Source organism: Peromyscus eremicus, chromosome X, assembly GCF_949786415.1.
Source record: "Peromyscus eremicus chromosome X, PerEre_H2_v1, whole genome shotgun sequence".
Taxonomy (NCBI): Eukaryota; Metazoa; Chordata; class Mammalia; order Rodentia; family Cricetidae; genus Peromyscus; species Peromyscus eremicus.
The window spans coordinates 100,918,896-100,943,402 of record NC_081439.1 but is presented as its reverse complement, the minus strand read 5'-3'; the positions used below and the strand labels follow the sequence as shown (position 1 = coordinate 100,943,402).

General features: G+C 44.1%; 1 protein-coding gene and 1 long non-coding RNA gene across 2 annotated transcripts; one reads left to right on the top strand and one right to left on the bottom strand.

The window, feature by feature from the left end:
- Positions 1-550: 550 nt before the first annotated feature.
- LOC131899140 (uncharacterized) lies at positions 551-6,733 on the bottom strand. The gene is made up of 3 exons (XR_009376060.1): positions 6,149-6,733; positions 5,420-5,465; positions 551-784 (listed from the first exon to the last, which is right to left on the bottom strand). It is a non-coding gene; the product is annotated as an uncharacterized LOC131899140 (long non-coding RNA).
- LOC131899138 (rhox homeobox family member 1-like) lies at positions 6,572-24,507 on the top strand. Its single transcript, XM_059250527.1, has 4 exons — positions 6,572-6,803; positions 18,326-18,730; positions 19,283-19,328; positions 24,314-24,507. The coding sequence occupies exons 2-4, from the start codon at positions 18,333-18,335 to the stop codon at positions 24,407-24,409; spliced, it is 540 nt and encodes a 179-aa protein (XP_059106510.1). The 5' UTR covers positions 6,572-6,803; positions 18,326-18,332; the 3' UTR covers positions 24,410-24,507.

Here is a 24,507-nt window from a genome sequence, read left to right as displayed (position 1 = left end):
CGTAATGGCACCCTCCCCCTGTCAATGTCTTTAGGCAGCCCAGGCCTTGAGGACCCAGGTTGGCCTGAGGGTGGCTTCCACCCACCTGAGCTGTTTTCTAGTGAGAGACAGAAAAGCGGATATATCCAGATGGGAGGGTAAGTGGGGAGGAACTGGGGGGGAGTAGGGGGAAGGGAAACCATAATCAGGATTATTATGTGACAGAAAAATCTATTTTCATTAAAAGAACAAAGAATTGGTATGACCTCCCCCCGCAAATAAAAAGTAATCACCATCAATACTTTCTGTGCCCACCTTCTTCTTAGATTCCCCATTTGCAGGGTTACTATTGAATCCCTTGTTCAAAGGATCAAATGATCCTGAATCAAAAAGGCTTAAGTGATCCACTGTTTCACAATTACCATGTATAGGGAATAGTCATCTGTGAAAACAATACTCATGACTTAGAAATGTCACCCCAAAAAACAGAACTTGTCATTTTTTTAAATGGCATTTCCTGAAGAGTGTACATCTATATACTACAAAACCCCAGAAAGCATATGAAATTAAATAACTTGGAAATTCATGATTTTATTGTTAACATGAGTGCTGAATTTTAGTTAAGCTGGACATTGAGTACATGTGTTACCAGATTTCCCTCTAGCTCCTGAACAAAGATTGCACTCTAGGGATAGTCGTCCGTATCGATAATGAGAAGGACCTTTTCAATACGAGGAAGTGTGCTCTGTACTACTACACGCCTCTGACTCTTCCTCTCTTCTGCTCTCCGATGGACGAACCATGTCTAAAATCAGAGGAGGACAGGATTGGATTTAGCATTGGCTTCCACCCCAGAGCCAAGAGATAAAAACCACTTTAAGATACATAACACTGACTTTCTATTCAGCTCATAAAAGCAAATACCAGCTGTGTGTCAACTTCTGCAATAGGCCATGATTTTGTCTTTTTTCCAACAGTATAAACACTTCAGTGGTTTCTTTTCTAATGGATGGAAACTTAGATTACAACTTGTTCCAGTTCCTTGATATTAATTCAATATATGGTAACTGGGTAAAGGAAAGTCTTCATTCTGACATTTGACCATCAGCTGTAGAATACCCTCCTCACTAGTGATACATTCCTCTTGTTTGGGCAGAGATTGTAGATCACCAAATGTTAGCATATTTTAAAGGCCTATGGAGGAGAACAGCTTTCTGTTTGTAAAAGTAATCTTCAGTATGAAGTAATTAATCAACAGAAACAAGTGTGGGAGATTTTTAGAAAGAAAATAGCCTTCAAGAGTGCCAATGGGATTGTTGGTGCTTGAAATTTCAGGAGAGCAAACAGGTGGTAGGAAGAGATGGCATGGACAATGGTTTGACATCACAGCCTCCAGTGTTTGTGAAAGTTGACAAATTTAACCTAAATGACATACAGGACACTGAAACCTTTGCCATCTCCAGGAGTTCAGCAGAAAGGGTAACTTCCACCCATGGTTAATCTGAACAGCATATGTTCTTTCATGAACAGTATATGTTCACAGTAAATCTGAACAGTATATTCTTTCATGTTATACAAAGTTCTCCATGATGAGGACGAAGAATAATATCTCTGCTTCAGCTATATTTCTAGAATCCTGTCCAGTACAGAGGGCACACTAGGACATCTTCATCAGGACATCTAAAGCCCATCATTCTTCAAAAGACAAAGAGTAAGATGGTCCACAACAGCGTGGGGAAAGTAGTCATGAATCAGTTCTTCCTAAATATTGTCTAGCTGTGGAAATATAGTCACAATTAACTGTTAAATGTCACCATCCTCTCAGGCTCCTAGTGAATGAGGGTCCATTTTATTGAGAAGTTCTCAAACTGCACATTCATGACTCCATGTACTTTCTCTCCCTACCTATTATGTGGATGTATAGTCTAAAGAAGACCAACCAAAGGAAGCCCTACTTCCATCATGATGCCTCCATGAACTCAAATAAAGCCCCAGTGGCTAACTCATGTGGTCTCACATTAAGTCAGAATTCCCCGTGTTTGATTCCTAAAGCCTATCTATTACGTTTGTAAGAGGAAAGGGGAAATCAGAAATGAGGCTTTTGGAAAGTTACACTGAAGAGTGTCCAAACAGGAGACCATGGGTGTTTTCTCTTGTGTTTTATGTCCACCTTCTCTCTGTAGCTGCAGTGCATCAGGCTCGCTAGAGCTGCAGTGCATCAGCCTCTCTAGAGCTATAGTGCACCAGGCTCTCTAGAGCTACAGTGCATCAACGTCTCTAGAGCTGCATTGCATCAGTCTGTCTAGAGCTGCAGTGCATCAGTCTGTCTAGAGCTGCATTGCATCAGTCTCTAGAGCTGCAGTGCAACATTATCTCTAGAGCTGCAGTGCAACATTCTCTCTAGAGCTGCAGTGCATGAGTCTGTCTAGAGCTGCAGTGCATCATTCTCCAGTGCATCAGCTTCTAGAGCTGCAGCACATCAGCCTCTCTAGAGCTATAGTGCATCAGCCTCTAGAGCTGCAGTGCATCAGCCTCTCTAGAGATATAGTGTATCAGGCTCTCTAGAGCTACAGTGCATCAACGTCTCTAGAGCTGCATTACATCAGTCTGTCTAGAGCTGCAGTGCATCAGTCTGTCTAGAGCTGCAGTGCATCAGCCTCGCTAGAGCTGCAGTGCAACATTATCCCTAGAGCTGCAGTGCATCAGTCTGTCTAGAAATGCAGTGCATCATTCTCCAGTGCATCTGCTTCTAGAGCTGCAGTGCATCAGCTTCTCTAGAGCTATAGTGCATCAGCCTCTCTAGAGCTGCAGTGCATCAGCCTCTCTAGAGGTGCAGTGCATCAGCCTTTCTAGAGCTGCAGTGCATCAGCCTCTCTACAGTTGCAGTGCATCAGCCTTTCTAGAGCTGCAGTGCATCAACATCTCTAGAGCTATAGTGCATCAACATCTCTAGAGCTATAGTGCATCAGCCTCTAGAGCTGCAGTGCACCAGCCTTTCTAGAGCTGCAGTGCATCAGTCTCTCTAGAGCTGCAATGCATCAGCCTCTAGAGCTGCAGTGCATCAGCCTCTCTAGAGCTGCAGTGCACCAGCATTTCTAGAGCTGCAGTGCATCAGTCTCTCTAGAGCTACAGTGCATCAGCCTCTAGAGCTGCAGTGCACCAGCCTCTAGAGCTGCAGTGCATCAGCCTCTAGAGCGGCAGTATATCAGTCTATCTGGAGCTGCAGTGCATCAGCCTCTAGAGCTGCAGTGCACCAGCCTCTCTAGAGCTGCAGTGCATCAGCCTCTCTAGAGCTGCAGTGCATCAGCCTCTGTAGAGCTACAGTGCATCAGCCTCTAGAGCTACAGTGCATCAGCCTCTAGAGCTGCAGTGTATCAGTCTATCTGGAGCTGCAGTGCATCAGCCTCTAGAGCTGTAGTGCACCAGCCTCTCTAGAGCTGCAATGCATCAGCCTCTCTAGAGCCGCAGTGCATCAGCCTCTAAAGCTGCAGTGTATCAGTCTATCTGGAGCCGCAGTGCATCAACATCTCTAGAGCTATAGTGCATCAGCCTCTAGAGCTGCAGTGCATCAGCCTCTCTAGAGCTGCAGTGCACCAGCCTCTCTAGAGCTACATTGCACAGCCTCTCTAGAGCTGCAGTGCATCAGCCTCACTAGAGCTGCAGTGCATCAGCCTCTCTAGAGCTGCAGTGCATCAACATCTCTAGAGCTATAGTGCATCAGCCTCTAGAGCTGCAGTGCATCAGCCTCTCTAGAGCTGCAGTGCATCAGCCTCTCTGCAGTTGCAGTGCATCAACCTCTCTAGAGCTGCAGTGCACCAGCCTCTCTAGAGCTGCAGTGCATCAGCCTCTAGAGCTGCAGTGTATCAGTCTATCTGGAGCTGCAGTGCATCAGCCTCTAGAGCTGCAGTGCACCAGCCTCTCTAGAGCCGCAGTGCATCAGCCTCTAGAGCTGCAGTGCATCAGCCTCTCTAGACCTGCAGTGCATCAGCCTCTGTAGAGCTACAGTGCATCAGCCTCTGTAGAGCTACAGTGCATCAGCCTCTAGAGCTACAGTGCATCAGCCTCTAGAGCTGCAGTATATCAGTCTATCTGGAGCTGCAGTGCATCAGCCTCTAGAGCTGTAGTGCACCAGCCTCTCTAGAGCTGCAATGCATCAGCCTCTCTAGAGCTGCAGTGCATCAGCCTCTAGAGCTGCAGTGTATCAGTCTATCTGGAGCTGCAGTGCATCAGCCTCTAGAGCTGCAGTGCACCAGCCTCTCTAGAGCTACAGTGCACAGCCTCTCTAGAGCTGCAGTGCATCAGCCTCGCTAGAGCTGCAGTGCATCAGCCTCACTAGAGCTGCAGTGCATCAGCCTCTCTAGAGTTGCAGTGCATCAGCCTCTCTAGAGTTGCAGTGCATCAGTCTCTAGAGCTGCAGTGCATCAGCCTCTCTAGCAAAGGATAACCAGGCTACAACCCACAACCCAAGAGAAGTTAGGTAAAGAGGAGGAACCTAAGACAAATATGCATGGATTACCCCAGGAAGGGAAAATGTTTAAGATCTCCTGAGTAAACTGGGAAGGGGGTAGAAGGGTGGGGATGGGGGATGGGAACATGAGGGATCTGGATGGTCAGGTTGGAGGAGGGATGGAAAGGGAGAGCAATGAAAGAGATATCTTGAGAGAGCCATTATGGGGTTAGGGAGAAACCTGGTGCTAGGGAAATCCCCAAGAACCCACAAGGATGACTCCAGCTTATACTCCTAGCAATGGTGGAGAGGGTACCTTAACTAGCCTTCTCCTGTAGTGAGATGGGTGACTACCCTAATTGTCATCTAGAACCCACTTACAGTGACTGGTGAAAGCAGATGTAGAGATCCACAGCCAAGCACTTGGCTGAGATCCTGGAGTTCAGTTGAAGAGAGGGAGGAGGGATTATATGAGCAAGGGGCATCAAGACCATGATGGGAAAAACCACAAAGACAGCTGACCCGAGTTAGTGGGAGCTCACGGACTCTGGACTGACAGCTGGGGAGCTTGCATGGGACCAAACTAGACCCTCTGAATGTGGGTGACAGCTGTGTGGCTTGATCTGTTTGTGGGGTCCCTGACAGTGGGACCAGGACTAATCCTGGGTACATGAACTGGTATTTTAGAGCCGATTCCCTATGGTGGGATGCCTTGGTCAGCCTTGATGAAGCGGGGAGGGGCGTGGTCCTGCCCCAACTGAATGTACCAGGCTTTGTTGACTCACAATGGAGGCCTTACACTCTATGAAGAGTAGATGTGGGAATGGGGTGGGGTGGGGATGAGAGCAGGAGATGGGGAAGGGGGGAACTGTGGTTGGTATGTAAAATGAAAAAAATCTTGAATTAAAAAAAAAAGTGCCTAGGACAAGTCTTCCCAAGACCTGAGGAAGGCTGCAGATTGACTGTTCAATGTCTTTGCTTGGATTTACTGACCTTCACTTTGACTTCAGGAATATTCAAAGCTTGTGCAAGTTCTTTCCTGTGGAAAGAAAACCACAAAGTTTAGCGTGCCGTGGTTTGCATGAACTGCAAAGTCATAAATGATTTCTATGCTTTTTTAATATTGCTATCTTCCCTCAGTCCCCCATTTAACTTTCATTCTCAGAACTAGTCTTGCTTTTGAAATGGTTTCACCTCTTACAAAAGTTTCTAAACAACAGAGATGAATAATTTTAACACACTATTAAAAATTAAAAATAAATGCCAAAGTGTATGCTGAGCAAATTATACTAAATTAAAAAACAGCACCAGGGTAAGGGAAAGGGAAACTGAAAGGAGTTGATGGATAGGTACACAGTCCCTGAAAAGATGACGAGACTACTGGTGAGGAGGTCACCCAACAAAGTGTAAATCCTTAACACTGGTGAACTTTACACTAGTGAGTATTTTGACACACTATACTCATGTCCCTATATTTTACAGAAATTAAAAAATGACTCAAAATGAGTGGTGTTGACTATGTACACATGTTTGGGGTCAACACTACACGCTAATACTGACTTTTACCCCTACACAAGGCACCCTCCTGTACCCACCACCTAGGGAGAAGACAGCAGTGGCTTAGGGAGGGATGACAGGAAACCAGGGCCTGGAAGAACAAAAGGACACCTCAACCTGAGACAACAGGGAGGTTGGGGATAGCTCCTGGTGCAAGACACATACCTGGCAAGCGCATCTGGGTACTGGGCTTCTTTGAACAATTTTTCCATTTCCTCAACCTGCCCCAGTGTGAACTTCAATGTGGTTTGCCGCCGCCTTCATGAGGAACGGCGCCTCGGAATCCGAATCACAGGCTCAGCTGAGGGTCTTGGCTCCTCCTGGTGAGGCCCCGAGGAAGAGGAGTTCGCGTCCCTACTGCTCTCCTCGGAGCCGTTTTGGCTCTCACGGACATGGCTGACCCCGTTATTTAGTTCCATTACACAGCCCGCGTCACCTCCACTAGGGTTGTCACCCACCATCGCCAAGGCAGCCTCTAAGGTAGAGACCTCAGCTATCTCCTCACCATTCTCATTCCTCACAATGTATATATATTGCCATTGGACCTTGCGGGCCATGACTAGTAGTGGTCCGAAGCCACAGAGAGAAGTGGGGCTCCAGGAATGACCAGCCTCAAGGCCTATTGTTTGGTCAGTCTCTACTACCAATGAGGAGTCAAGAGAAGGCCTGAGGAAAGGGTGACGTCAACGTGTCCTTCTGCGCATGCTCCATGCTTCTCCATGTTCCTCACGGTTGACGTCAACCCGCTCCTCTCCAGATGGGCGCTATAGGCTTTTCCCTCCCTGACTGACTGCTCTGGGCTTTTTGACCTCTTGCTGAGGTAGGTGATATTTGCTTTGTTGCACAAATGGTGAGTGTGGCCCAAAAGATGAGGAACGAGGGAGCCATTGTGAACAGGGTTGTAAAAGGTCATGTGAAGTTAAACCTTGCTCCCAGGGCATGTGTGTAGAATGAGTTTTAGCTTGCATCTGCGCGCATGTGCATGCTGCCTGTTCCTTCTAGGTTGTAGAGATAACACTGAAAGTGAATTGTGTAGCATTGCAAGATAATTGGGGAATAGAGTATGGGAGAAAGGTGGGAACACACACAGACCATAGGACCCTTGTGTGAACGTGTAGAAAATTTCTGTGGACCTCACCCTCAACCTACCACTGCTGCTCAGAGAATGGGCTTAGAACTAAGTGGACATGATCAGATTAGTGGCTGCTAGTTCAAGAGTGCCTGTTAGTACACTGAATGCTGGCTAACCATTGTTCTTCAAGCTCAACATCAACATCTTGGGACTGGGTTTGAATATAATTCTAGTTAATGACACTGTTGAAAACCAAACAAAAGACACCCCCTCCTCTAAAAAGAAAAATGATCTGCTTGAGAAATAATTACCTCAGATTATAATAAATTTATAATCTCTGTTAAATTCCACATGTAATATTTGCCTCAGTTCTTATCACTGAGGATGTTGATGCAGTCCCTTATTCTATTGGATGGACGGTAAATACATAAATATTCAGGCAGTGTTTAAAACAATATTTGGCATGTGACATATGGCATATACACCTTTTCAGAAAAATAATAGGTGCCTGAGTTAGACACTGTTGGAAGTGGGGAGGGTCAGTACCACCCTTCCTGACAGATTCCCAGAAGTAAAGAAAAAATTGACTTGTTCAGGATTACAAATTAATTAATTACAAATTAATTAATTATTTAGGATATAAAATAGGTCTACAAAAAATTGGACCCCAAAAGGTGCAAATTAAGAAAGATGAATTACGGATTCTTAATAACTTTCACAGATTATTTGGAGACATTTCCCATCTACAAACTGTTGCTGGGGTAAAAAATGATGAATTGAGTAATTTGTTCAAAACCTTAGAAGGTGACAAGGACTTAAATAGTCCAAAAGAATTATCTGCTGAAGTTGAGAGAGAATTGGCCTTGATGGAAAAAAAAGTACAGGAAGGACATGTGGATGTAGCTAGAGTTTTCCTGCCTGGCCCACAGTCAGGACAAATCTCTCTCACCTGCCAGTCCCACAGGCCCTCAGACCCAACCAAGTAAACACAGAGACTTATATTGGTTACAAACTGTATGGCCGTGGCAGGCTTCTTGCTAACTGTTCTTACAGCTTAAATTAATCCATTTCCATTAATCTATACCTTACCACATGGCTTGTGGCTTACCAGCATCTTCACATGTTGTTTGTCATCGTGGCGGCTGGCAGTGTCTCTGACTCAGCCTTCCACTTCCCAGCTTTATTCTCCTCCTTGTCCTGCCTATACTTCCTGCCTGGCCACTGGCCAATCAGTGATTTATTTATTGACCAATCAGAGCAACACTTTTGCCATACAGAACATCCCACAGCATGTGGATCCAAAGCTTGACTGCATTTTGGTTATTTTACCCTCTAAGCATTCTCCTACAGGAATTTTAATGCAGAGGGAAGCTATTATATTGGAATGGATATTTCTACCAAATAAACAGAGTAAAAAATTAAAATCTTATGTAGAATAGATCTCTGACTCGATTTTAAAGGGAAAATTGAGACTTTGTCAATTAGCAAGAATAGACCAGGCAGAAACTGTAGTACCTTTAACTAAGGATGACATTGAAAAATTATGGGTGGAAAGTGAAACTTGGCAAAGAGCTTGCATTAATTTTTGGGGAGAGATTAACAGCAAATATCCCAAAAGTGATAGAATTCAACTTATAAAGAGAACTGATTGGATTCTGCCTCATATTGTATGGGAAATCCCCATATCTGGAGCGTGTACATTTTATACAGATGCAAACAAACAAGGAAAGGCAGGTCACAATTCAGAAAATTTAAGTAAAGTGGTTCAAAGTCTGTATAATTCAGTTCAAAAATCAGAATTGTATGGTATTCTGTTGGTATTAATGGATTTTTTGGAACCTCTCAACATACTTACTGACTCTCAGTATGCTGAAAAAGTGGTATTACATATTGAGACTGCAGAATTTACCCCTGATGAGTCAGAATTAACTTTGTTATTTATTCAGTTACATGATATAATCAGGAATAGGAAACATCCCTTACATATAACTCACATCTGACTCCATATGGGTCTGCCAAGCCCTCTAGCACAAGCTAATGATGAGATTGATAAACTATTGATAGGAAATGTGCTCAAGGTCTCAGAATTTCATTAAAAAAACCATCATGTTAATATTAAAGGTTTAAAAAAGATTTTTTTCCGTAACCTGGCAACAAGCCAAGGAAATTATAAGAAAATGTCCTACTTATTCTTTTAACAATCAGAATCCACTACCAGCAGGATGTAACTCAAGGAGTACTCAGAGGAATGAAATCTGGCAGATGGATGTGTTTCACTTTGTAGATTTTGGAAAATTAAAATATGTACACCACACTATTGATACTTATTCAGGATTTCAATGGGAAACTGCTTTGAGATCTGAAAGAGCTGAATCTATAATCACGCATTTGCTCGAAGTTATGGTCATCATGGGTATACCTGCACAAATTAAAATTAACAATGCTCCAGCATATGTCTTTGGTACAATGAAATAGATTTTTGCTTATTACAATATAAAGCATATTACAGGCATACCACATAATCAAATAAGAACAAATAGAACTCTAAAGGATATGCTAAATAAACAGAAAGGAGTAACAAAAAACCCAGAAATAGATTACATAATGCTTTACTAACTTTGAATTTTCTCAATGCTAATGAGAAAGGAACAATAGCTGCGGAGTGACATTGGATAATAGAAAAAACTACTGAGTTAAATCAGCCTATATACTTTAAAGATGTGCTGACCTCAGAATGGGAACCAGGATATGTGTTACATTGGGGATGAGGTTTTGCTTTTGTTTCTACAGGAGAAGATAAGCTGTGGATACCATCAAAATTAATAAAGGTTCGATTTAAACAAGAAAGACCTCTTAATTAGAAGAGGTGATAGTTCATCGACCAGCATAATCATCCAATTAAAATTAACTTATATCACTAACAAATCCTTTTCATTTAATCAGATGTAACTTGCCAAAAAGGGACCTCCCCAAAGTTAGGCTTGGAGAAGGGATTTTGTTTTTGTCTTTCAAGAGAATGAAGGCTAAGGAATCTGAAGAATACTGGACAAATGGGACATCTCAAGAAAAGTGACAAATCATCCAGAAAAAATGTCCCAAGAAAAAGAGTAAATTGGCCTATTATTATATCACATATAAAATTTCATGTTTTCCTAAATGTTTGTTTCTGCTCTTCTCTCCAGACACTTAACACAACCCTAGGGCCCCCCCCCCTTGGAAGTTTGGGGAGGGTCAGGATTAAAAATTCAGTTCAATTTTTTAAGGTTTCTTTTTCTTTTTCTTTATGTGTATGTATTATTGTTCACTTGTTTGTATTTGTACATGTGTGTGGGTGTAGACACAAAATAAGGCATATGACACCTTTTCAGAAAAAATAATAGGTGCCTGAGTTAACCACCGTCGAAAGTGGGGAAGGGTCAGTAACCCTCTTCCTGACAGATTCCCATATGCCTTACAATGTATTTTGTGTGTTTCTAAAAGTTGACTACTTGGCTGTCCATGGGTTTGTCAGTGTAGATAAAGAGACTGAGACCCTGAGGCTGCAGCACGCTAATGCAGGAAGCTGGGGTCTTTATGGTGGATGCGGAGCCAAGGAAAGGCACTTGACATTTGTTTTTTGTTTGTTTGTTTTTTTTTCTTTTTTGGTTTTTCAAGACAAGGTTTCTCTGTGCAGCTTTGCGCCTTTCCTGGGACTCACTATGTAATTCAGGCTGGCCTCAAACTCACAGAGATCCACTTGACTCTGTCTCCCAAGTGCTGGGATTAAAGGTGTGCACCACCACCACCCGGCTTGGCACTTGACATTTGTACTTGGGCCTCAGAGGACAGTTTTCCCTCTCACTGACTGCCACACAATTTCTAGGAGATCTCTGCATCATAAATTCAGAGGAGGAAGAGAGCAGAAGGTAAAGAAAGAAGCAGCTGAGAAAAAAGAAAATAGGATGGGCGGTGTCAGCTCTATTTAGCTAAATCCCGAAGCCTGAGTTCCATATATCTTGGGACCCTGAATGAAATGCCTTGTTCATAGCTTCCTTAACCATGCAATGGAGATAATACCAATGGCACAGGACAGGGATACCATCAGGGTTCATTGAGTTACTTGCACAGTTTGACATCCTTTTACTTCAACTTCACAAAACCAGTGTACCAGTAACTACAGTTTACTTCCCCTGAAAAGCATAATCTCAGCCATAAGACAGGGCTTCCAGAGCCTTTGTCAGCATGGAAGCCTCTGACTTCTGATTTACTGTAAATAGCCCAATCAAGCTGCCTATAACAATCCAGTGCATCTCACACTCAGCTCTAAACAGGATGTCTCCATCAAATCCCTCCCCTCAGGGCTCAGGGACCCCCAAAGAAGAGGAGGCAGAAAGAGTGTAAGAGCCAGAGGGGATGGAGGACACCAGGAGAACAAGTCCCTCCAAATCAACTGAGCAAAGCTCATCTGAACTGTCAGAGATTGTAGCAACAAGCACAGGACCTACATGGGTCTACACCAATCCTCTGAATTCAGTTTAGTGTTTATGGGACTCCTGAGTGTGTTGACAAAGGGTCTCTGATTCTTGGGGTCCGTCCAGAAGCCCTGGGACTTCCATGCTTTCACCTTGTGATTCCAGAGCTGAGAGAATATTTCCCTAAGTATTCCTAGTCCCTATGTGACTGTGGGTTAAGCGCCATGCTCAATGGCCTGAGCAAGGGCTGTGCTCAGGCCTCATTCCCCACTCCTAGGCTCATTTCATGCTTCTGACACCATGTTTCTGAGTCTTGTCATTTGCCTCCCTGCCTGCCTTGTGCCCCTTTCCGTGCCTTCCTTCACACCTTCCGGGGTGCAGCCCTTTCTTCAACCTACTCCTTTACATTCTCAGCTTCTCCTCTCCCTTCACAAAGGGTCGTGGTCCTGCGGCTTTCCCGTATATCTCCTGTCTCAAGTAGACAGGGCTGGTACCTCAGACTCATGGAATTTTCCACTATTTTCACTGAGTAGTATGCTTTTGTTCCCCTGCTACTTACCCTGAGGTCATGGAGGGGAGGAGCCTGCCATCCAGTCTCTCCTGAGCTCTGAGCCCAGACTCTGAACTTAGGACATTTTGTCTGCCTGGTCCGAGTTTAGCAAAGCTCCTGCTCAGTCAGTTGAGCTGTCCTGCATAGCCTAGCACTCCTGATGTCTGCTCTGCATCCTCATCCTTGCACACACCCAACAGAAGTCTGGGCACCCTGACCTGACTTACACAAAGTCTTATTATCTTTATTCATCCAGAATTACGCCTTCCTACAAAGGATTTGTGTGAGTAGATTTCCATCCACTACTCTACCCTCTGCTCTGAAGCTGGGAATTGCCACATTCCCAGGCTGCCATTTATTTATTTTATTAGATTTATTTATTTTAGTTTATGCGCATGACTCTTTTACCTGCATGTATGTATAAAAGAGGGTATCAGATACCCTGCAAATGGGGTTATGGATAGTTGTGGGCCACCATGTGGGTAGTGATATCTGAACCCAGGTCCTCTGCAAGAGCACCAAGTGTCTTAACCACTGAGCCATCTCTCTAGTCCCAACCAGGCTTCATTTTAGTGACAGTGACCTCAGTTTTGGCCCTAAATTCACTGAAGAAGTAACTAAAATTATCTTTCTCCTCCACAGTCGGGGTCACAGCCCTGGTAGGTCAGTGTTTAGGCCGAAGAAGAGACTTGACTACAAGCTGTCTTGACTGTGGCCCACACCTGAATCTGAGCTTAGCTCCTTTCCCTATAGCTGTCTTGAGGCTCCCCTGGAACAGTCTCCCTTTGTACTGTTGAACAGTTCAGTAAATGTTTTCCGTTTGTCGTTGTGATGCTGTAACATTGACATCCCTGAGCTCCTGGACCTCTCATCTGGGACCCCAGGTATTCATACTTCAGTGTTGAGCCTTCACTCCTGACCTATATACTTGACATCTGCTTATGAATCATATTGCAGAAGCATTGCTTCAGGCAGCTTCTAAGAAAGCTGGTTAGGATGGACTTAACTCCTGAGGTTTAAGTCTACTCTGAGGCTGACTCTAATGATGGTTAGAGTCCTGAGCTTCTTTTAAAAGACTCCTCCTAGGTGCAAAGACTTTTTTAAAAATTTTTTAATTTTTATTTTTCAATACAATTCAGTTCTACATATCAGCCATGGATTCCCTTGCTCTCTCCCCTCCCGCCCCCCTCACCTTCCCCCCAGCCCACCCCCCATTCCCACCTCCTCCAGGGCCAAGCCTCCCACGCGGACTGAGATCAACCTGGTAGACTCAGTCCAGGTAGGTCCAGTCCCCTCCTCCCAGGCCGAGCCAAACGATCCTGCATAGGTCCCAGGTTTCAAACAGCCGACTCATGCAATGAGCACAGGACCCGGTCCCACTGCCTGGATGCCTCCCAAACAGATCCAGGTGGATCTCTGGGAGTCCAATTAGCGAGAATTGTTGAGACCAAGGTTGGATAAAGCACAGGGACAAATAGCCAAACAAATGGAAACACATGAACTATGAACCAATGGCTGAGGGGTCACCAACTGGATCAGGCCCTCTGAATGGGTGAGACAGTTGATTGGCTTGATCTGTTTGGAAGACTTTTTTTTTAAGCTTCATCTTGTGTGGGCATTATTCCCAGATTCCGTGGGCTAGGAAGGTTTTTCTTGGTAACAAATGGGTCTTTCTGCTATATTACATCGTATGAAGATCTCATCTGAGTGGAACCCTATTCTTGAACCCCTACTTTCTGACAGAATTTTGATGAAGGTTACTTGAACATTCATTGCAGTATTTGGGATATGGAAGTCACCTCATTGGATATACCAGGTTCTGTTCTCTGTTTCTGTCCTCCTCCTCTCTCTAGTCATCTTCAATCTTTTTTTCTCTGGTCTTGAACCACTTAATGTGTGCCTTGTAAACCCTTCCCTTCTCCATCTGTCCTACCCTGCCATACTGCTTCTTTTCCACATCAGACCCTGTGCTGTCTACAGTCACCTTTGTTTAGAACAATGGTTCTCAACCTGTGGGTTGTGACCCACTTGGGGTTGCTTATCAGATATCCTGCATGTCAGATATTTGTGTTACGATTCATAACAACAGCAAAATTACAGTTACGAAGTAGCAATGAAATAATTTTATGGTGTGTGGTGTCACCTCAACATGAGGAACTATGTTAAAAGTTTGAAGCATTAAGAAGGTTGAAAACCACTGATTTAGAATCTTATAGAAGGCTGCTCCCTCTGAGCCAAGTCAGATGGACTCAGTGGCATTGCAGTCACCCTATACCACAGTTCTGATAGCAAAATTCCTAAAACATGGCCTTTTGGGAAAGTCTGAATCCTTGGCCAGTATTATCTGTATTCAACAAAGTACCCAGTGCATGCACTCTCAAGTATCAGGTGACACATGTGTTCTGAGCTGTGGTGTAGCCTGATGCTCTCTGTTGCATGTCCTCTCCACAAGCTTGAGTGTTCTGTGACCTGGGATCCTGCTGTGTACCTGGCTGGGTGTAGGCCTACCCCTGTGTCATTCTTCTGCCCCTCAACAGTCTTGTTTTGTAAATATAAACTGATCTATTGCCCAGGAGTAACAACAAGCTGTGTTATAGCCAAAATGTGTCAGAAACATGTATGTTTAATGAGGATGATAGGGTTTCTTCTGTGGCCTACTATACTATATTAGTAGGTAGCTGAAAGTTATGATGCCATATTAATTTCCAAGTATTATGTGCCTTCTCTGGGAGGGTATAACAAGGAGCATGACAGGCTCAAGTGCACATTTTTATCATTGATTCTTTTTACTGCTGTTGTAGAGCAGTTTCCTCCTGGATTGAAACATTCAATTCCACAGAAAAGCCCCTTAAGAAGGAGTAAACAGGGATTGCGGATTTAGCTCAGTGGTAGAGTGCTTGCCTACCAAGCACAAGGCCCTGGGTTCGGTCCTCAGGTCCAGGTAGGGGGGTAAAAGGAGTAAACAACTGAAATACCTTCAGGAAATTTCTGAAACTGACTTCATTCAGTGGGCCCCGCCCTCCCCAAGACTGTATAAATAGTTAAGACAGCTGAGAGTCTTTCTCAGACCAGTGGAGCAGCCGGGAAGAGACCAGCAGAACTGTTCAGAAGGAGCAACGACCGGTTGAGCTGCCTGGGAGAGACTCAGACTGACAGCCACCTGGAAAGACTGCAACTTGTTTTTCTGCCCGCAGGCTGTATAGAGTGCTTGGGGTTTCCAGATCTGGAGAGCCATCGCTCGAGCTGAGGTAGGATTTGGTGACAAAGGTGACTTTGAGTCATTTCTGCTCCTGTAAGCAACCCCTCGCCCGTAGTCCTGTAACTCTGGTAAAATCCACTGGTTCACCTAGTTGGACATTGGTACAATCGTTACTTCTGTCTGTGGGGGGATCCCTTTCTGTAGTGAGTAAACGTGTGTTGTTTCCCTAGAAAATGTGTGTTTTGCAACAGCAGCTGAGTGTAAAATGTTCCCAGGAGGCAAAAGGAATAGGTGAAGCAGCAATACAGGAGGCTAATATAACTGAGAATTAGACACAGTCATCGAGGGTCCTAAGACATAAAGCTCAGGATTTGGACCTGGGCACCCACGTGCCACCTTACACTGCTGATCACCACCTTGCTTCACAGCAGCATGCCTTTTCCATTCCTTTTCTGCTCATTCTTACTTCTTTTCCTCCTCTCTTCCTCCTCGAGTGTTAGAATCAAAGGACTTCCTAGCAGTGAGTGGAAAGGGAAGGTGACTGTGTCCTGTCCTGCTGATGCTCACATGACGGAAATATCAGGGGTTTTTTATGTTCAGCATCACCATGAAGACCTCAGCTTCTAGCATTAGTAGGTTGCAGTCTCAGAGGCTCTGCTTCTTATTCTATACTACCCAAACCTGCTAACAACCAAAGAACTAATCTTTATAAAACACACAATACATTGAATGGGGTCTAATACAACTTCAGAAAAGATAGTATTCTCTTCAGAAAGGATATTCTACTCTTTCTCCTGATAGGATGTTTAGGAGGAATTTGATGGTATTTACTTGGGTCAGGAGTTCTGGGGGAAATACTATTAGGATTTATGAGACCCTGTAGTGTATGTAGGACTCAAAGTCCAGTAAGCTGAATATCCAAAGGCATTCTAAATGTTGTTTGATAAATTGAGCAGGCATACTCTTATGGGACTTTGCCTGGACCATACCCCTTGTACACAAAAATGAATCTTTGTGTGGGGCGTGAGGTCTTCTGTGATGTTTCAGTGGGTAAAGATGTTTGCTGACAAGCCTGATTACCTGAGCCTGATCCCTGGGATGCACATGTAGAAAGAGAGAATTGATTCTCCCAAGTTGTCTTCTCACATCCAATGTGTGCTGTGGCCTGCACTCCATGGTACAGGTCCATACACACATAACAAATAAATTCAACAATTAAAAGGATTCCTAATCTACTCAGCTACCAACTCTATGGGTATTTGACAAGGCTTTTGTATTTAAGGACATTGATTTTCACATTTGCAAGTCAAATTATTTGCACTACAACTTTCTTAGGCATCTTACTTGCTGCCCTAGTATCACAAAACTCTAGGAATCTACAACTGAAAGGAAGAAAGAACAAGTTTGCATTTGTGTGAGGGGACTGGAAGATGGCTAAATGGTTAAGAACTTTTGTTGTTCTTTCAGAGGACCAGAGTCCAGTTCCCAGCATGACCTCAGGTCCTCATAACCACCTATCTATAAGTTGAGCTTTAGGGCCTCCAGTGCTCCCTGTAGGCACCCACAAGCATGTGCATACAAACAAATAATCATCTTTTTAAAAAGGAATTATGTTTTTAGGTTTCTTAATCTGTAACTTTAGTAAATTCAGTATTAATTTTTAAAAGAAATATTGAACTCTAGTTTTTCTTTTTCATTAATATATTAATTATTTTCCCAGCCCAATCACATTTCCCCTCCCTCCTTCCTCTCCTTTCAGACCTTCCTACTAACCTTTCCTCTTCCCCCATTCACTCCTCCTTTTTCTCTTCAGAAAAGGACAGGCCTCCCTTATGTATCCACCAGCCATAGTTTATCAAGTTGCAGTAAGACTAGGCACCTCCTCTCCTGTTAAGGCTAGACAAGGCAATCTAGTAGGAGGAAAGGGTCTCACAGAGTCAGAGACAGCCCCTGTTTCCACTGTTAGAAGCCCCACAAGAAGATCAAGCTATACATCTGTAAAATATGTGCAGAGGGCATAGTTCAGACCTATGTAAGCTCTCTTGCTGGCTATTCAGTCTCTGTGAGCGCCTATGAGCCCAGATTAGTTGATTCTGTTGGTTTTCTTGTGGTTTCCTTGGCTCCTCTGGCTACCATAATCCTTCCTCTACCTCTTCTACAGGATTCCCTGAGGTCCACCTAATGTTTGGCTGTGGGTCTCTGCATCTGTTTCTATCAGTGGCTGGGTGAAGGATTACATTTTCTTAATGAGATCCTCTTGATATTTTCCAACATTTCAGTACACTGAAAACACTTCTTTGAGACTATTAACTCCTTGAAAAGAACTGGGCCTGACATTCTTTCCTTTTCATTTCCTTAATGCATATATGGTGTTTAATCAACCCAGGTACTGTTCCAATGCACGCTCAACCTTAAGTGGTTTATTGACACTACAAAAAGGGCACTTAACCATGCAGTGTCAGCATTTGCAGACACAAGAAGCACTGGGCAGGACACTATACGACTCTGATGGAGATTTTTTTACAACAATCTGGAGTATGTGAATTTTTTTTCACTGATGACATCAATTTTTTTGCAGTGTCTTGTCCACCAGAATGCTGCACATACCTGGCTCCACAAACATGCCACTGCTGCTGATGGAGGACAGTGATTGGCTGTTTTCAGTGTCCTTACAGAAATTTGGAACAAACACAAACTGAGATAACCATGAGCACTTAATTCCTAGTTCCTGCAATGTGCACCCAGTGAGATATAGAGGCTAGAAGTTCTCCAGAGGTTCACTCAGGGGCCATGTGCTCAGTGTAAATTCTTGTCCTCGTCCTTGCTTGTGCACTGCAACAGCTTGCTTGCTCCTGAAGTCCCTCTTCTCGAGGTTTTGATGGGCTTGGTTGGATTCCAAGTTGGGTACATTCTGTACATGCTACCTAGAGCCACTTCCATTGAGCAATAATCTCCTATAGGGATCATGGGATGAAAAAGACAGATGTGAAACTTGCAAAAACTCCAGGCACTGCAATACCATTCAATCCACAGAACATTTGTATAGATGACACTACTTATTCTCTTTTAGGTCCACCATGGCTCTTCAATTCCAACATGTAGACCCCGATTTCTACAAGATGGAGGAAAATGAGATCGAGGTGAGCCTTGAGGCTGAACAAGAGACCACTGTAGCAGCAGAAAATGGTAACTTTGAAGGTTCTCTAAATGGTCCAGACAAATTAAAGAACCAGGGCATCCCAGACCAAAAGGATGATGTGATCCACTACATTGGTGATGACATCAAAGATGAGAGCCATGGGAGCCACCAAGGGTCTGGACACCCACAGTTGGAGAAGCAGGAGAACTTGGCTGCTGCCAGAGTTCCACAGTTACGGCGCAGAAGGCCACGGATCCAGTTGGGTCTCACACCCAGGCAGCTGAGTGAACTGGAAAAAGTTTTTCAACAAACTAAGTACCCTGATGAGGCCACAAGGTATGTGGCTTGTTTCAGCAGCCAATCCCACCTCCCAACTTTCAGCTTCTCATTTGGAGGTGTGTTCTCCACACTGTGGCCCCTATCTGATTTGAGCCCCAAGGCATGGAGGTCTTTACCTGTTTCATTAATGGGAAGGGATTTGTGATGTCAGAGTCAATATTTCCATGCAATATTGATATAGATTGATTCTAAAACTGGTTGGTGCCTCTCAATTCCTTCAAACAGTTTTCCTAGTGTTTATGTTTCCTTTCCTCCTCTTCTTCTTCATGCTTCCTTCCCTCCTTTTGTAATGGAAATTGTACTCAAGACCTTGGGGTTTCTAGGCAATCCAACTACTACTATATTATATCTCCCATGTGTTAATTAATTAACACATTTATTTATTGTAGTAAAGTAGAGATAAATGAAAAGCCACTTTTATACTTTAGAGAGCACCATCTTTACATATTTTTGTGTTGGTATGTGACCCATCTCCAGAAGTCTCTTCATCTTGCCAAGTTGAAATCTGTATTCCTCTAACAGCTCCACTTTTCCATCTTATTTCCACAGGAGGGACCTTGCAAAGCGCTTGTTCCTGGGAGAATCCAGAGTGCGGGTCAGTAAATCTGAAAAGGCTTTGGGTAGGACACTCTGCTTCAGGCTGTGGTTGATTTTCTTGTAGCCATAATGAAAAGTGATCAAGGGTGGGAGGTGCCCTTGTCTGTTTTATAATGGCAATCAAGCATTGAGTCTTGCAGTTTTCCAGAGGTAAGAATGGAATGCATACCCAGCAGCTTATGGTCCTTTCCCATTACTGGAGGCAGCATGATCTCTTAATTGAAAAAAAAAAACTGAAAAGGCAGACTACTTATAATCAGTGTGTGGACATCAGATGTATAGACACCATTGAATATTATAATGCCACGCATATAGGAAGACATAAATGTTTACTGGTATGTCTGCAGTGATTAATAGTGAAGTCCTGACACTCAGGTCATTTCAGGGCACTTACATCTAGGATCATAGTAGGGCTCTAAATGACCTTGGGGACCTCTAATTGATGTAGCAAGCAGCAGGGATAAAAAGGGGTTCAGTTGCAACAAATATACATTTACTTAAAAGCATGAGTTAATTGAGACAAGGGAGAAATGCTTCCAAGAAACACACTTTTTCAATAACTCACCTGTGTTTAGTTTAGTGAAGAGTCATGTGGGAAGACACTTTAAAAGTCCATGTGGTTGGCCCTCCACCTTTGTAAGTTTGTGGAAAAGGTGATATAGACAACAGCAAGGTCAAATTTACATGTTCTCCCATGTTTTGTTTAGGTTATCTAAAACATTGCCAAAATAGTCTCATTAGTGTTTGGAGAGGTCTAGGGTTGATAGCTTTGGAAATCTGTGCTAAAAAAGAGTCGGATTGAATTAATTTCAGTTAATCTAATATGGAGGACGTGTTCAGGGGAAATTAGCAAAGTCAAAATGCAGGTTGGGGCTGAGGAGAGAGCTCAGTGGATAAAGTACTTCCCACATGAGTTGGATCCTCAGCACCCACATAAAAGCTTAGCAGGTATGTCAGCTCACATGCATCATAAGCTCAGGTTCAGGAGGCAGAGACTGTGGGTTCTGAGGATGATTGAGACTAGCTTAGTTGCTGAGCTTAGGTTCAGGGATAGACCCTGCCTCCATAAATCATGTGGGGAACAAGCTAGGAAGATGCTTGACTCTGATCTCAGTCCTCTGCAATCACGAGTGTGCATGTGCACATGGACACACATGCACATCATGCGCCATCCACATAAAAAGTAAAGGTTGCCAAGCCACAGACAAGTAAGTCTTCTGTTGCATAACTTGAAAACAGAAAAGGTACCTTTTCCTTTAAAGGAGACTGTGTTGAAGATACAGGTTTTTTGAAAATTTGGAAAGGCTAGAGCTCACTTGAAGGTAGAGTTGTAGCGATCTTATTTTTAAACGAATTTCTTTCCTTCAGACAGTAAAGACTAATGTTTAGCTCATGAGATAAAAAGCTGAGGCCATGAGCCCAAAGAAACTGAATACTCCATGCCAAATCAGAAAGGACAAAGCGCAGAATGCTGTTAATGCTCACTTCAGCATGCATCAGGGCAGTCATGATGTAAGCATGCTGCCCTACCTGCAGTAGGTTGTGCAGAACAGAAGTCCCAAATAGCAGGCTCCTGAGTGCATATGTCCTAATACCACGAGATATATGCTACAGTAGAACTAGGCTCAGGTGGGAGAAGTTGGAGGAATGAAGAGTGGTTTTCCCCAAGGTGGAGAGGAAGAGTGAGAGGAAAAGAAAAGATGAAGGTGTGAGGGATTTTTCCCCTCTCAGAGCTGACAGGCCACTGCACTGCAGCTCTAGGTATAAATGCACTGCAGCTCTAGAGAGGCTGAATCACTGCAGCTCTAGAGATTGATGCACTACAGATCTAGAGAGGCTGAATCACTGCAGCTCTAGAGAGGATGATGCACTGGAGCTCTAGAGAGGCTGACACACTGTAGCTCTAGAGACTGATGCACTGCAGCTCTAGAGAGGCTGAAGCACTTCAGCTCTAGAAAGGCTGATGCACTGCAACTCTAGAGAGGTTGTTGCACTGCAGCTCTAGAGGTGCTGATGCACTACAGCTCTTGAGACTGATACACTGCAGCTGTAGAGAGAAGCTGGACACAGGACACAAGAGAAAACACCCATGTTCTCTTTGCACACTCTTCAGTGTGACTTTCCCAAGGCAGGGAGAGAAAGTACATGGAGTCACAAATGTACAGTTTGAGAACTTCCCAATACAATGGACCCTCAGTCACTAGGAGCCTGAGAGGATGGTGACATCTAACAGTTAACTGTGACTGTATTTCCATAGCTAGACAATGTATTGAGGAGGAGGCAGTTCTGTTAAATGTTCTCCACTCTGTGTCAGATCACTTTCCTGAGTTGAGGTTAAACCTTAAGGCTCTGCCTTCAGGATTTGGATGTCCTGGAAGAATATTAGGGCTCAGGATGCCCTTCATGTCGGGCAGGAAGTAGGGCATCAATATCTTCATGCTGCAACTCTCATTGAGAACATTGCCTTTGTCCTGAGCCCAGAAAACCTAAGAGGGCAAGAAGTCCATAGTTGACAGCAGCTTCCCCCATCACCTGAACTCCATGGAAGCAGGAGTTGCTTATCAGCCAAGATACCTGAATGATTTGTCTAAATTGGTCTTGTTTCCCTAACCCTATAAGTGACAATAAAGGTAAAGGGGGAAACTTCACGTTAGGATGAGGTGTTTCATTTTGATTGGACGTGTTAACTAGGGCAGCCACAAGGGTATTTTGATTCCTGGACTTCAATACTCTGATACAGAACTTGGTAGTGAGCATCAGGGGAAGGAAGTTGCGAAATAAGGGAACAGACCTTGGTGGCTAGCTTTAGGAATGTAATCTAACAGTTTTTAGCAAGGCAGAGGGAATGGGGAGATGGATAATGCCTGCCAGAGCCATGTTTGCCATGCTCAAGCTGGCTAGAGTCCCTTCAACTTTCTCCTTCCTCTGAGCAACCAGCACCTGGCTCTGGGAATTATTCCTGTCTCCCAGCTGAGGGAACAGGCAGAAGTTTGGGGTTTCTCTGAGTTACTCGGTTAGGGCCAAAGGATTCTGGTTTCTAAGGAGAGGACACAGGTCTTAAGCCAAGGTGAGGTGCCTTGCATCAGAGGAAGCCATTGGTTATTACATGGGAACTGGTGATTACAGATGAGGCTTGGAAGCACCCAGATAGTCATAGCAGTAGTGGAGCCAGCTGCCACGAGGCACAGCCACAGCTGCTGCCTGGCATTGCCGATGAGCTTGCAGGAAATTGTGCACTGCCTAGGGGCAGCTCTAGCTGTGGTCTTAGATGACTTACTCCCCCTTTCATTTTCTTTTTTTTAAAGATTTATTTATTTACTATGTATACAGTGTTCTACCTGTGTGCCAGAAGAGGGTGCCAGATCTCATTACGGATGGTTGTGAGCCACCATGTGGTTGCTGGGAATTGAACTCAGGACCTCTGGAAGAACAGCCAGTGCTCCTAAATGCTGAGCCATCTCTCCAGCCCCCCCTTTCATTTTCAATCTGTTTCTTCAGCCAACAGAACTGACAGAAACACACAGGGAGACACAGTCATGCTGAGAGACACATAGAAAAGACAAATGACAATTAGGGGTGGCTACCACATGTTCATACACCTGCAGATCAACAATCCAGTGATATCGCACAGATCCCAGACACAGGATCTATGGTCGAGCCTGACCTCTCCTCTTGTGTCCTAACCAGATGGCACCCCTTGCAGACCAAACTTACCTCCAGAGGTGTTCAGAGCAGATGACTTCTGTTTTACCTTTTTTGTTTGTTTCTCTTTTGGGTGGTGACCAATACTGGGTGCCTCCAGAGTGCTCAGCAGCAATGGCTCAGAGATGATTTTCTTGGGATCCTGGACCGTCTCAGGCCGAGCACATCCCCTAAGTGTCCTCTCCAGCTGGTGCACTCTTCACTGTTCCTGGGGGTCCCAAAGATCTAAGTGTCTGAGTCCAATCTCTGGGATCTCAGAGGGACCTCCAAAATTTTACCCGTAGCCCATCAGAGATGGCCACTCAAACAATTTATAGCCAATTGAAAGTATTTACTCCAGCTGGCTGGGATCACATCCACACTATTTGGGGACCTAGGTGTAGCTCCAATAGTACAGAGCATGGGGATTTTAAAGGCAGAAAATACCCTGGCATCACACTCGGCAGCTGCAGGGGGGCTTTGCAGAGTAAGTACTTTGAAACAAGCAGTTTTAATAGAAGACAAATTAAGTCGTTAGCTGGAGGGAGTGTTCTGCACAAGCAGGTAGTTTAACAGAAGCTAAGATTAGGTAGCTAGGACATCTTGACCTCTGGTCCCCAGAATAATAGAGTTGGATAATTTGTTCTGGGTTTTCCAACAAGGAGATCACATTCCAGTTAAATCTGAAGTGGCCTCAGCAAGAATACAAAATGGAGGAACCTTTTTGTTGTCTTGCCCTGGCACAAAGTCTCTCACTTTCAGGTGCAAGACCTGCAAGGGTTAAAACCAGACAAAATTCCAGCACTGAGAAGGGGAAGTGGGCACAAAGTCCCACCCCTAACCAAGAAGCTCCTTGTGGTTGATACCTGATTGTAAAGGGAACATGAGTTTTCTGCATGGAGTGTTACTGGGTATAGCAACCATACTCTGCGGCAGGTCCCATACCCAGGAATAATTCTGGTTGACGCCATGTTTTCTGAAGAATTTCTGTTTCTTTTCTTTTTTTGTTTTTGTTTTGTCTTTTTTTCAGTTTCTTTTGATTTTTTTCTTTTGTCGTTGTCTTATTTTTTGAGAGAGAGAAAATGAAGTTGGGTGGGTTAGGAGGTATAGAGAATGGGAGAAGTGTTCAGGAGAGGAAATGATCAAATATATTCTATATAATAATTTTAAAGAAAAAACCCATATGTATGAGATTGTTCTATTCGGTCTAAAGCCTCACTGGCATACAGAGGTTTTTTTTTTCCAGTTGTGTTATTGACTGTTGAATATTCTAAAGGCATCTCTTTCTCCATGTTATTGCAGAGTTGGTTTAAGAGAAGAAGAGCCAAGTACAGGAAAACTCAGCAGTCTCAAATGCTCAAGTGTGAATCTGCTGACGGGCAGAACACCTTGCAGTAAAGCTTTTGGAGGAGTCCTGAAGCATCATCTTGTCCCAGCACTGGATGAAGACAGGATATTCTGGTGTCACTGACAAGCGCTCATAATGGCTGTGAAAC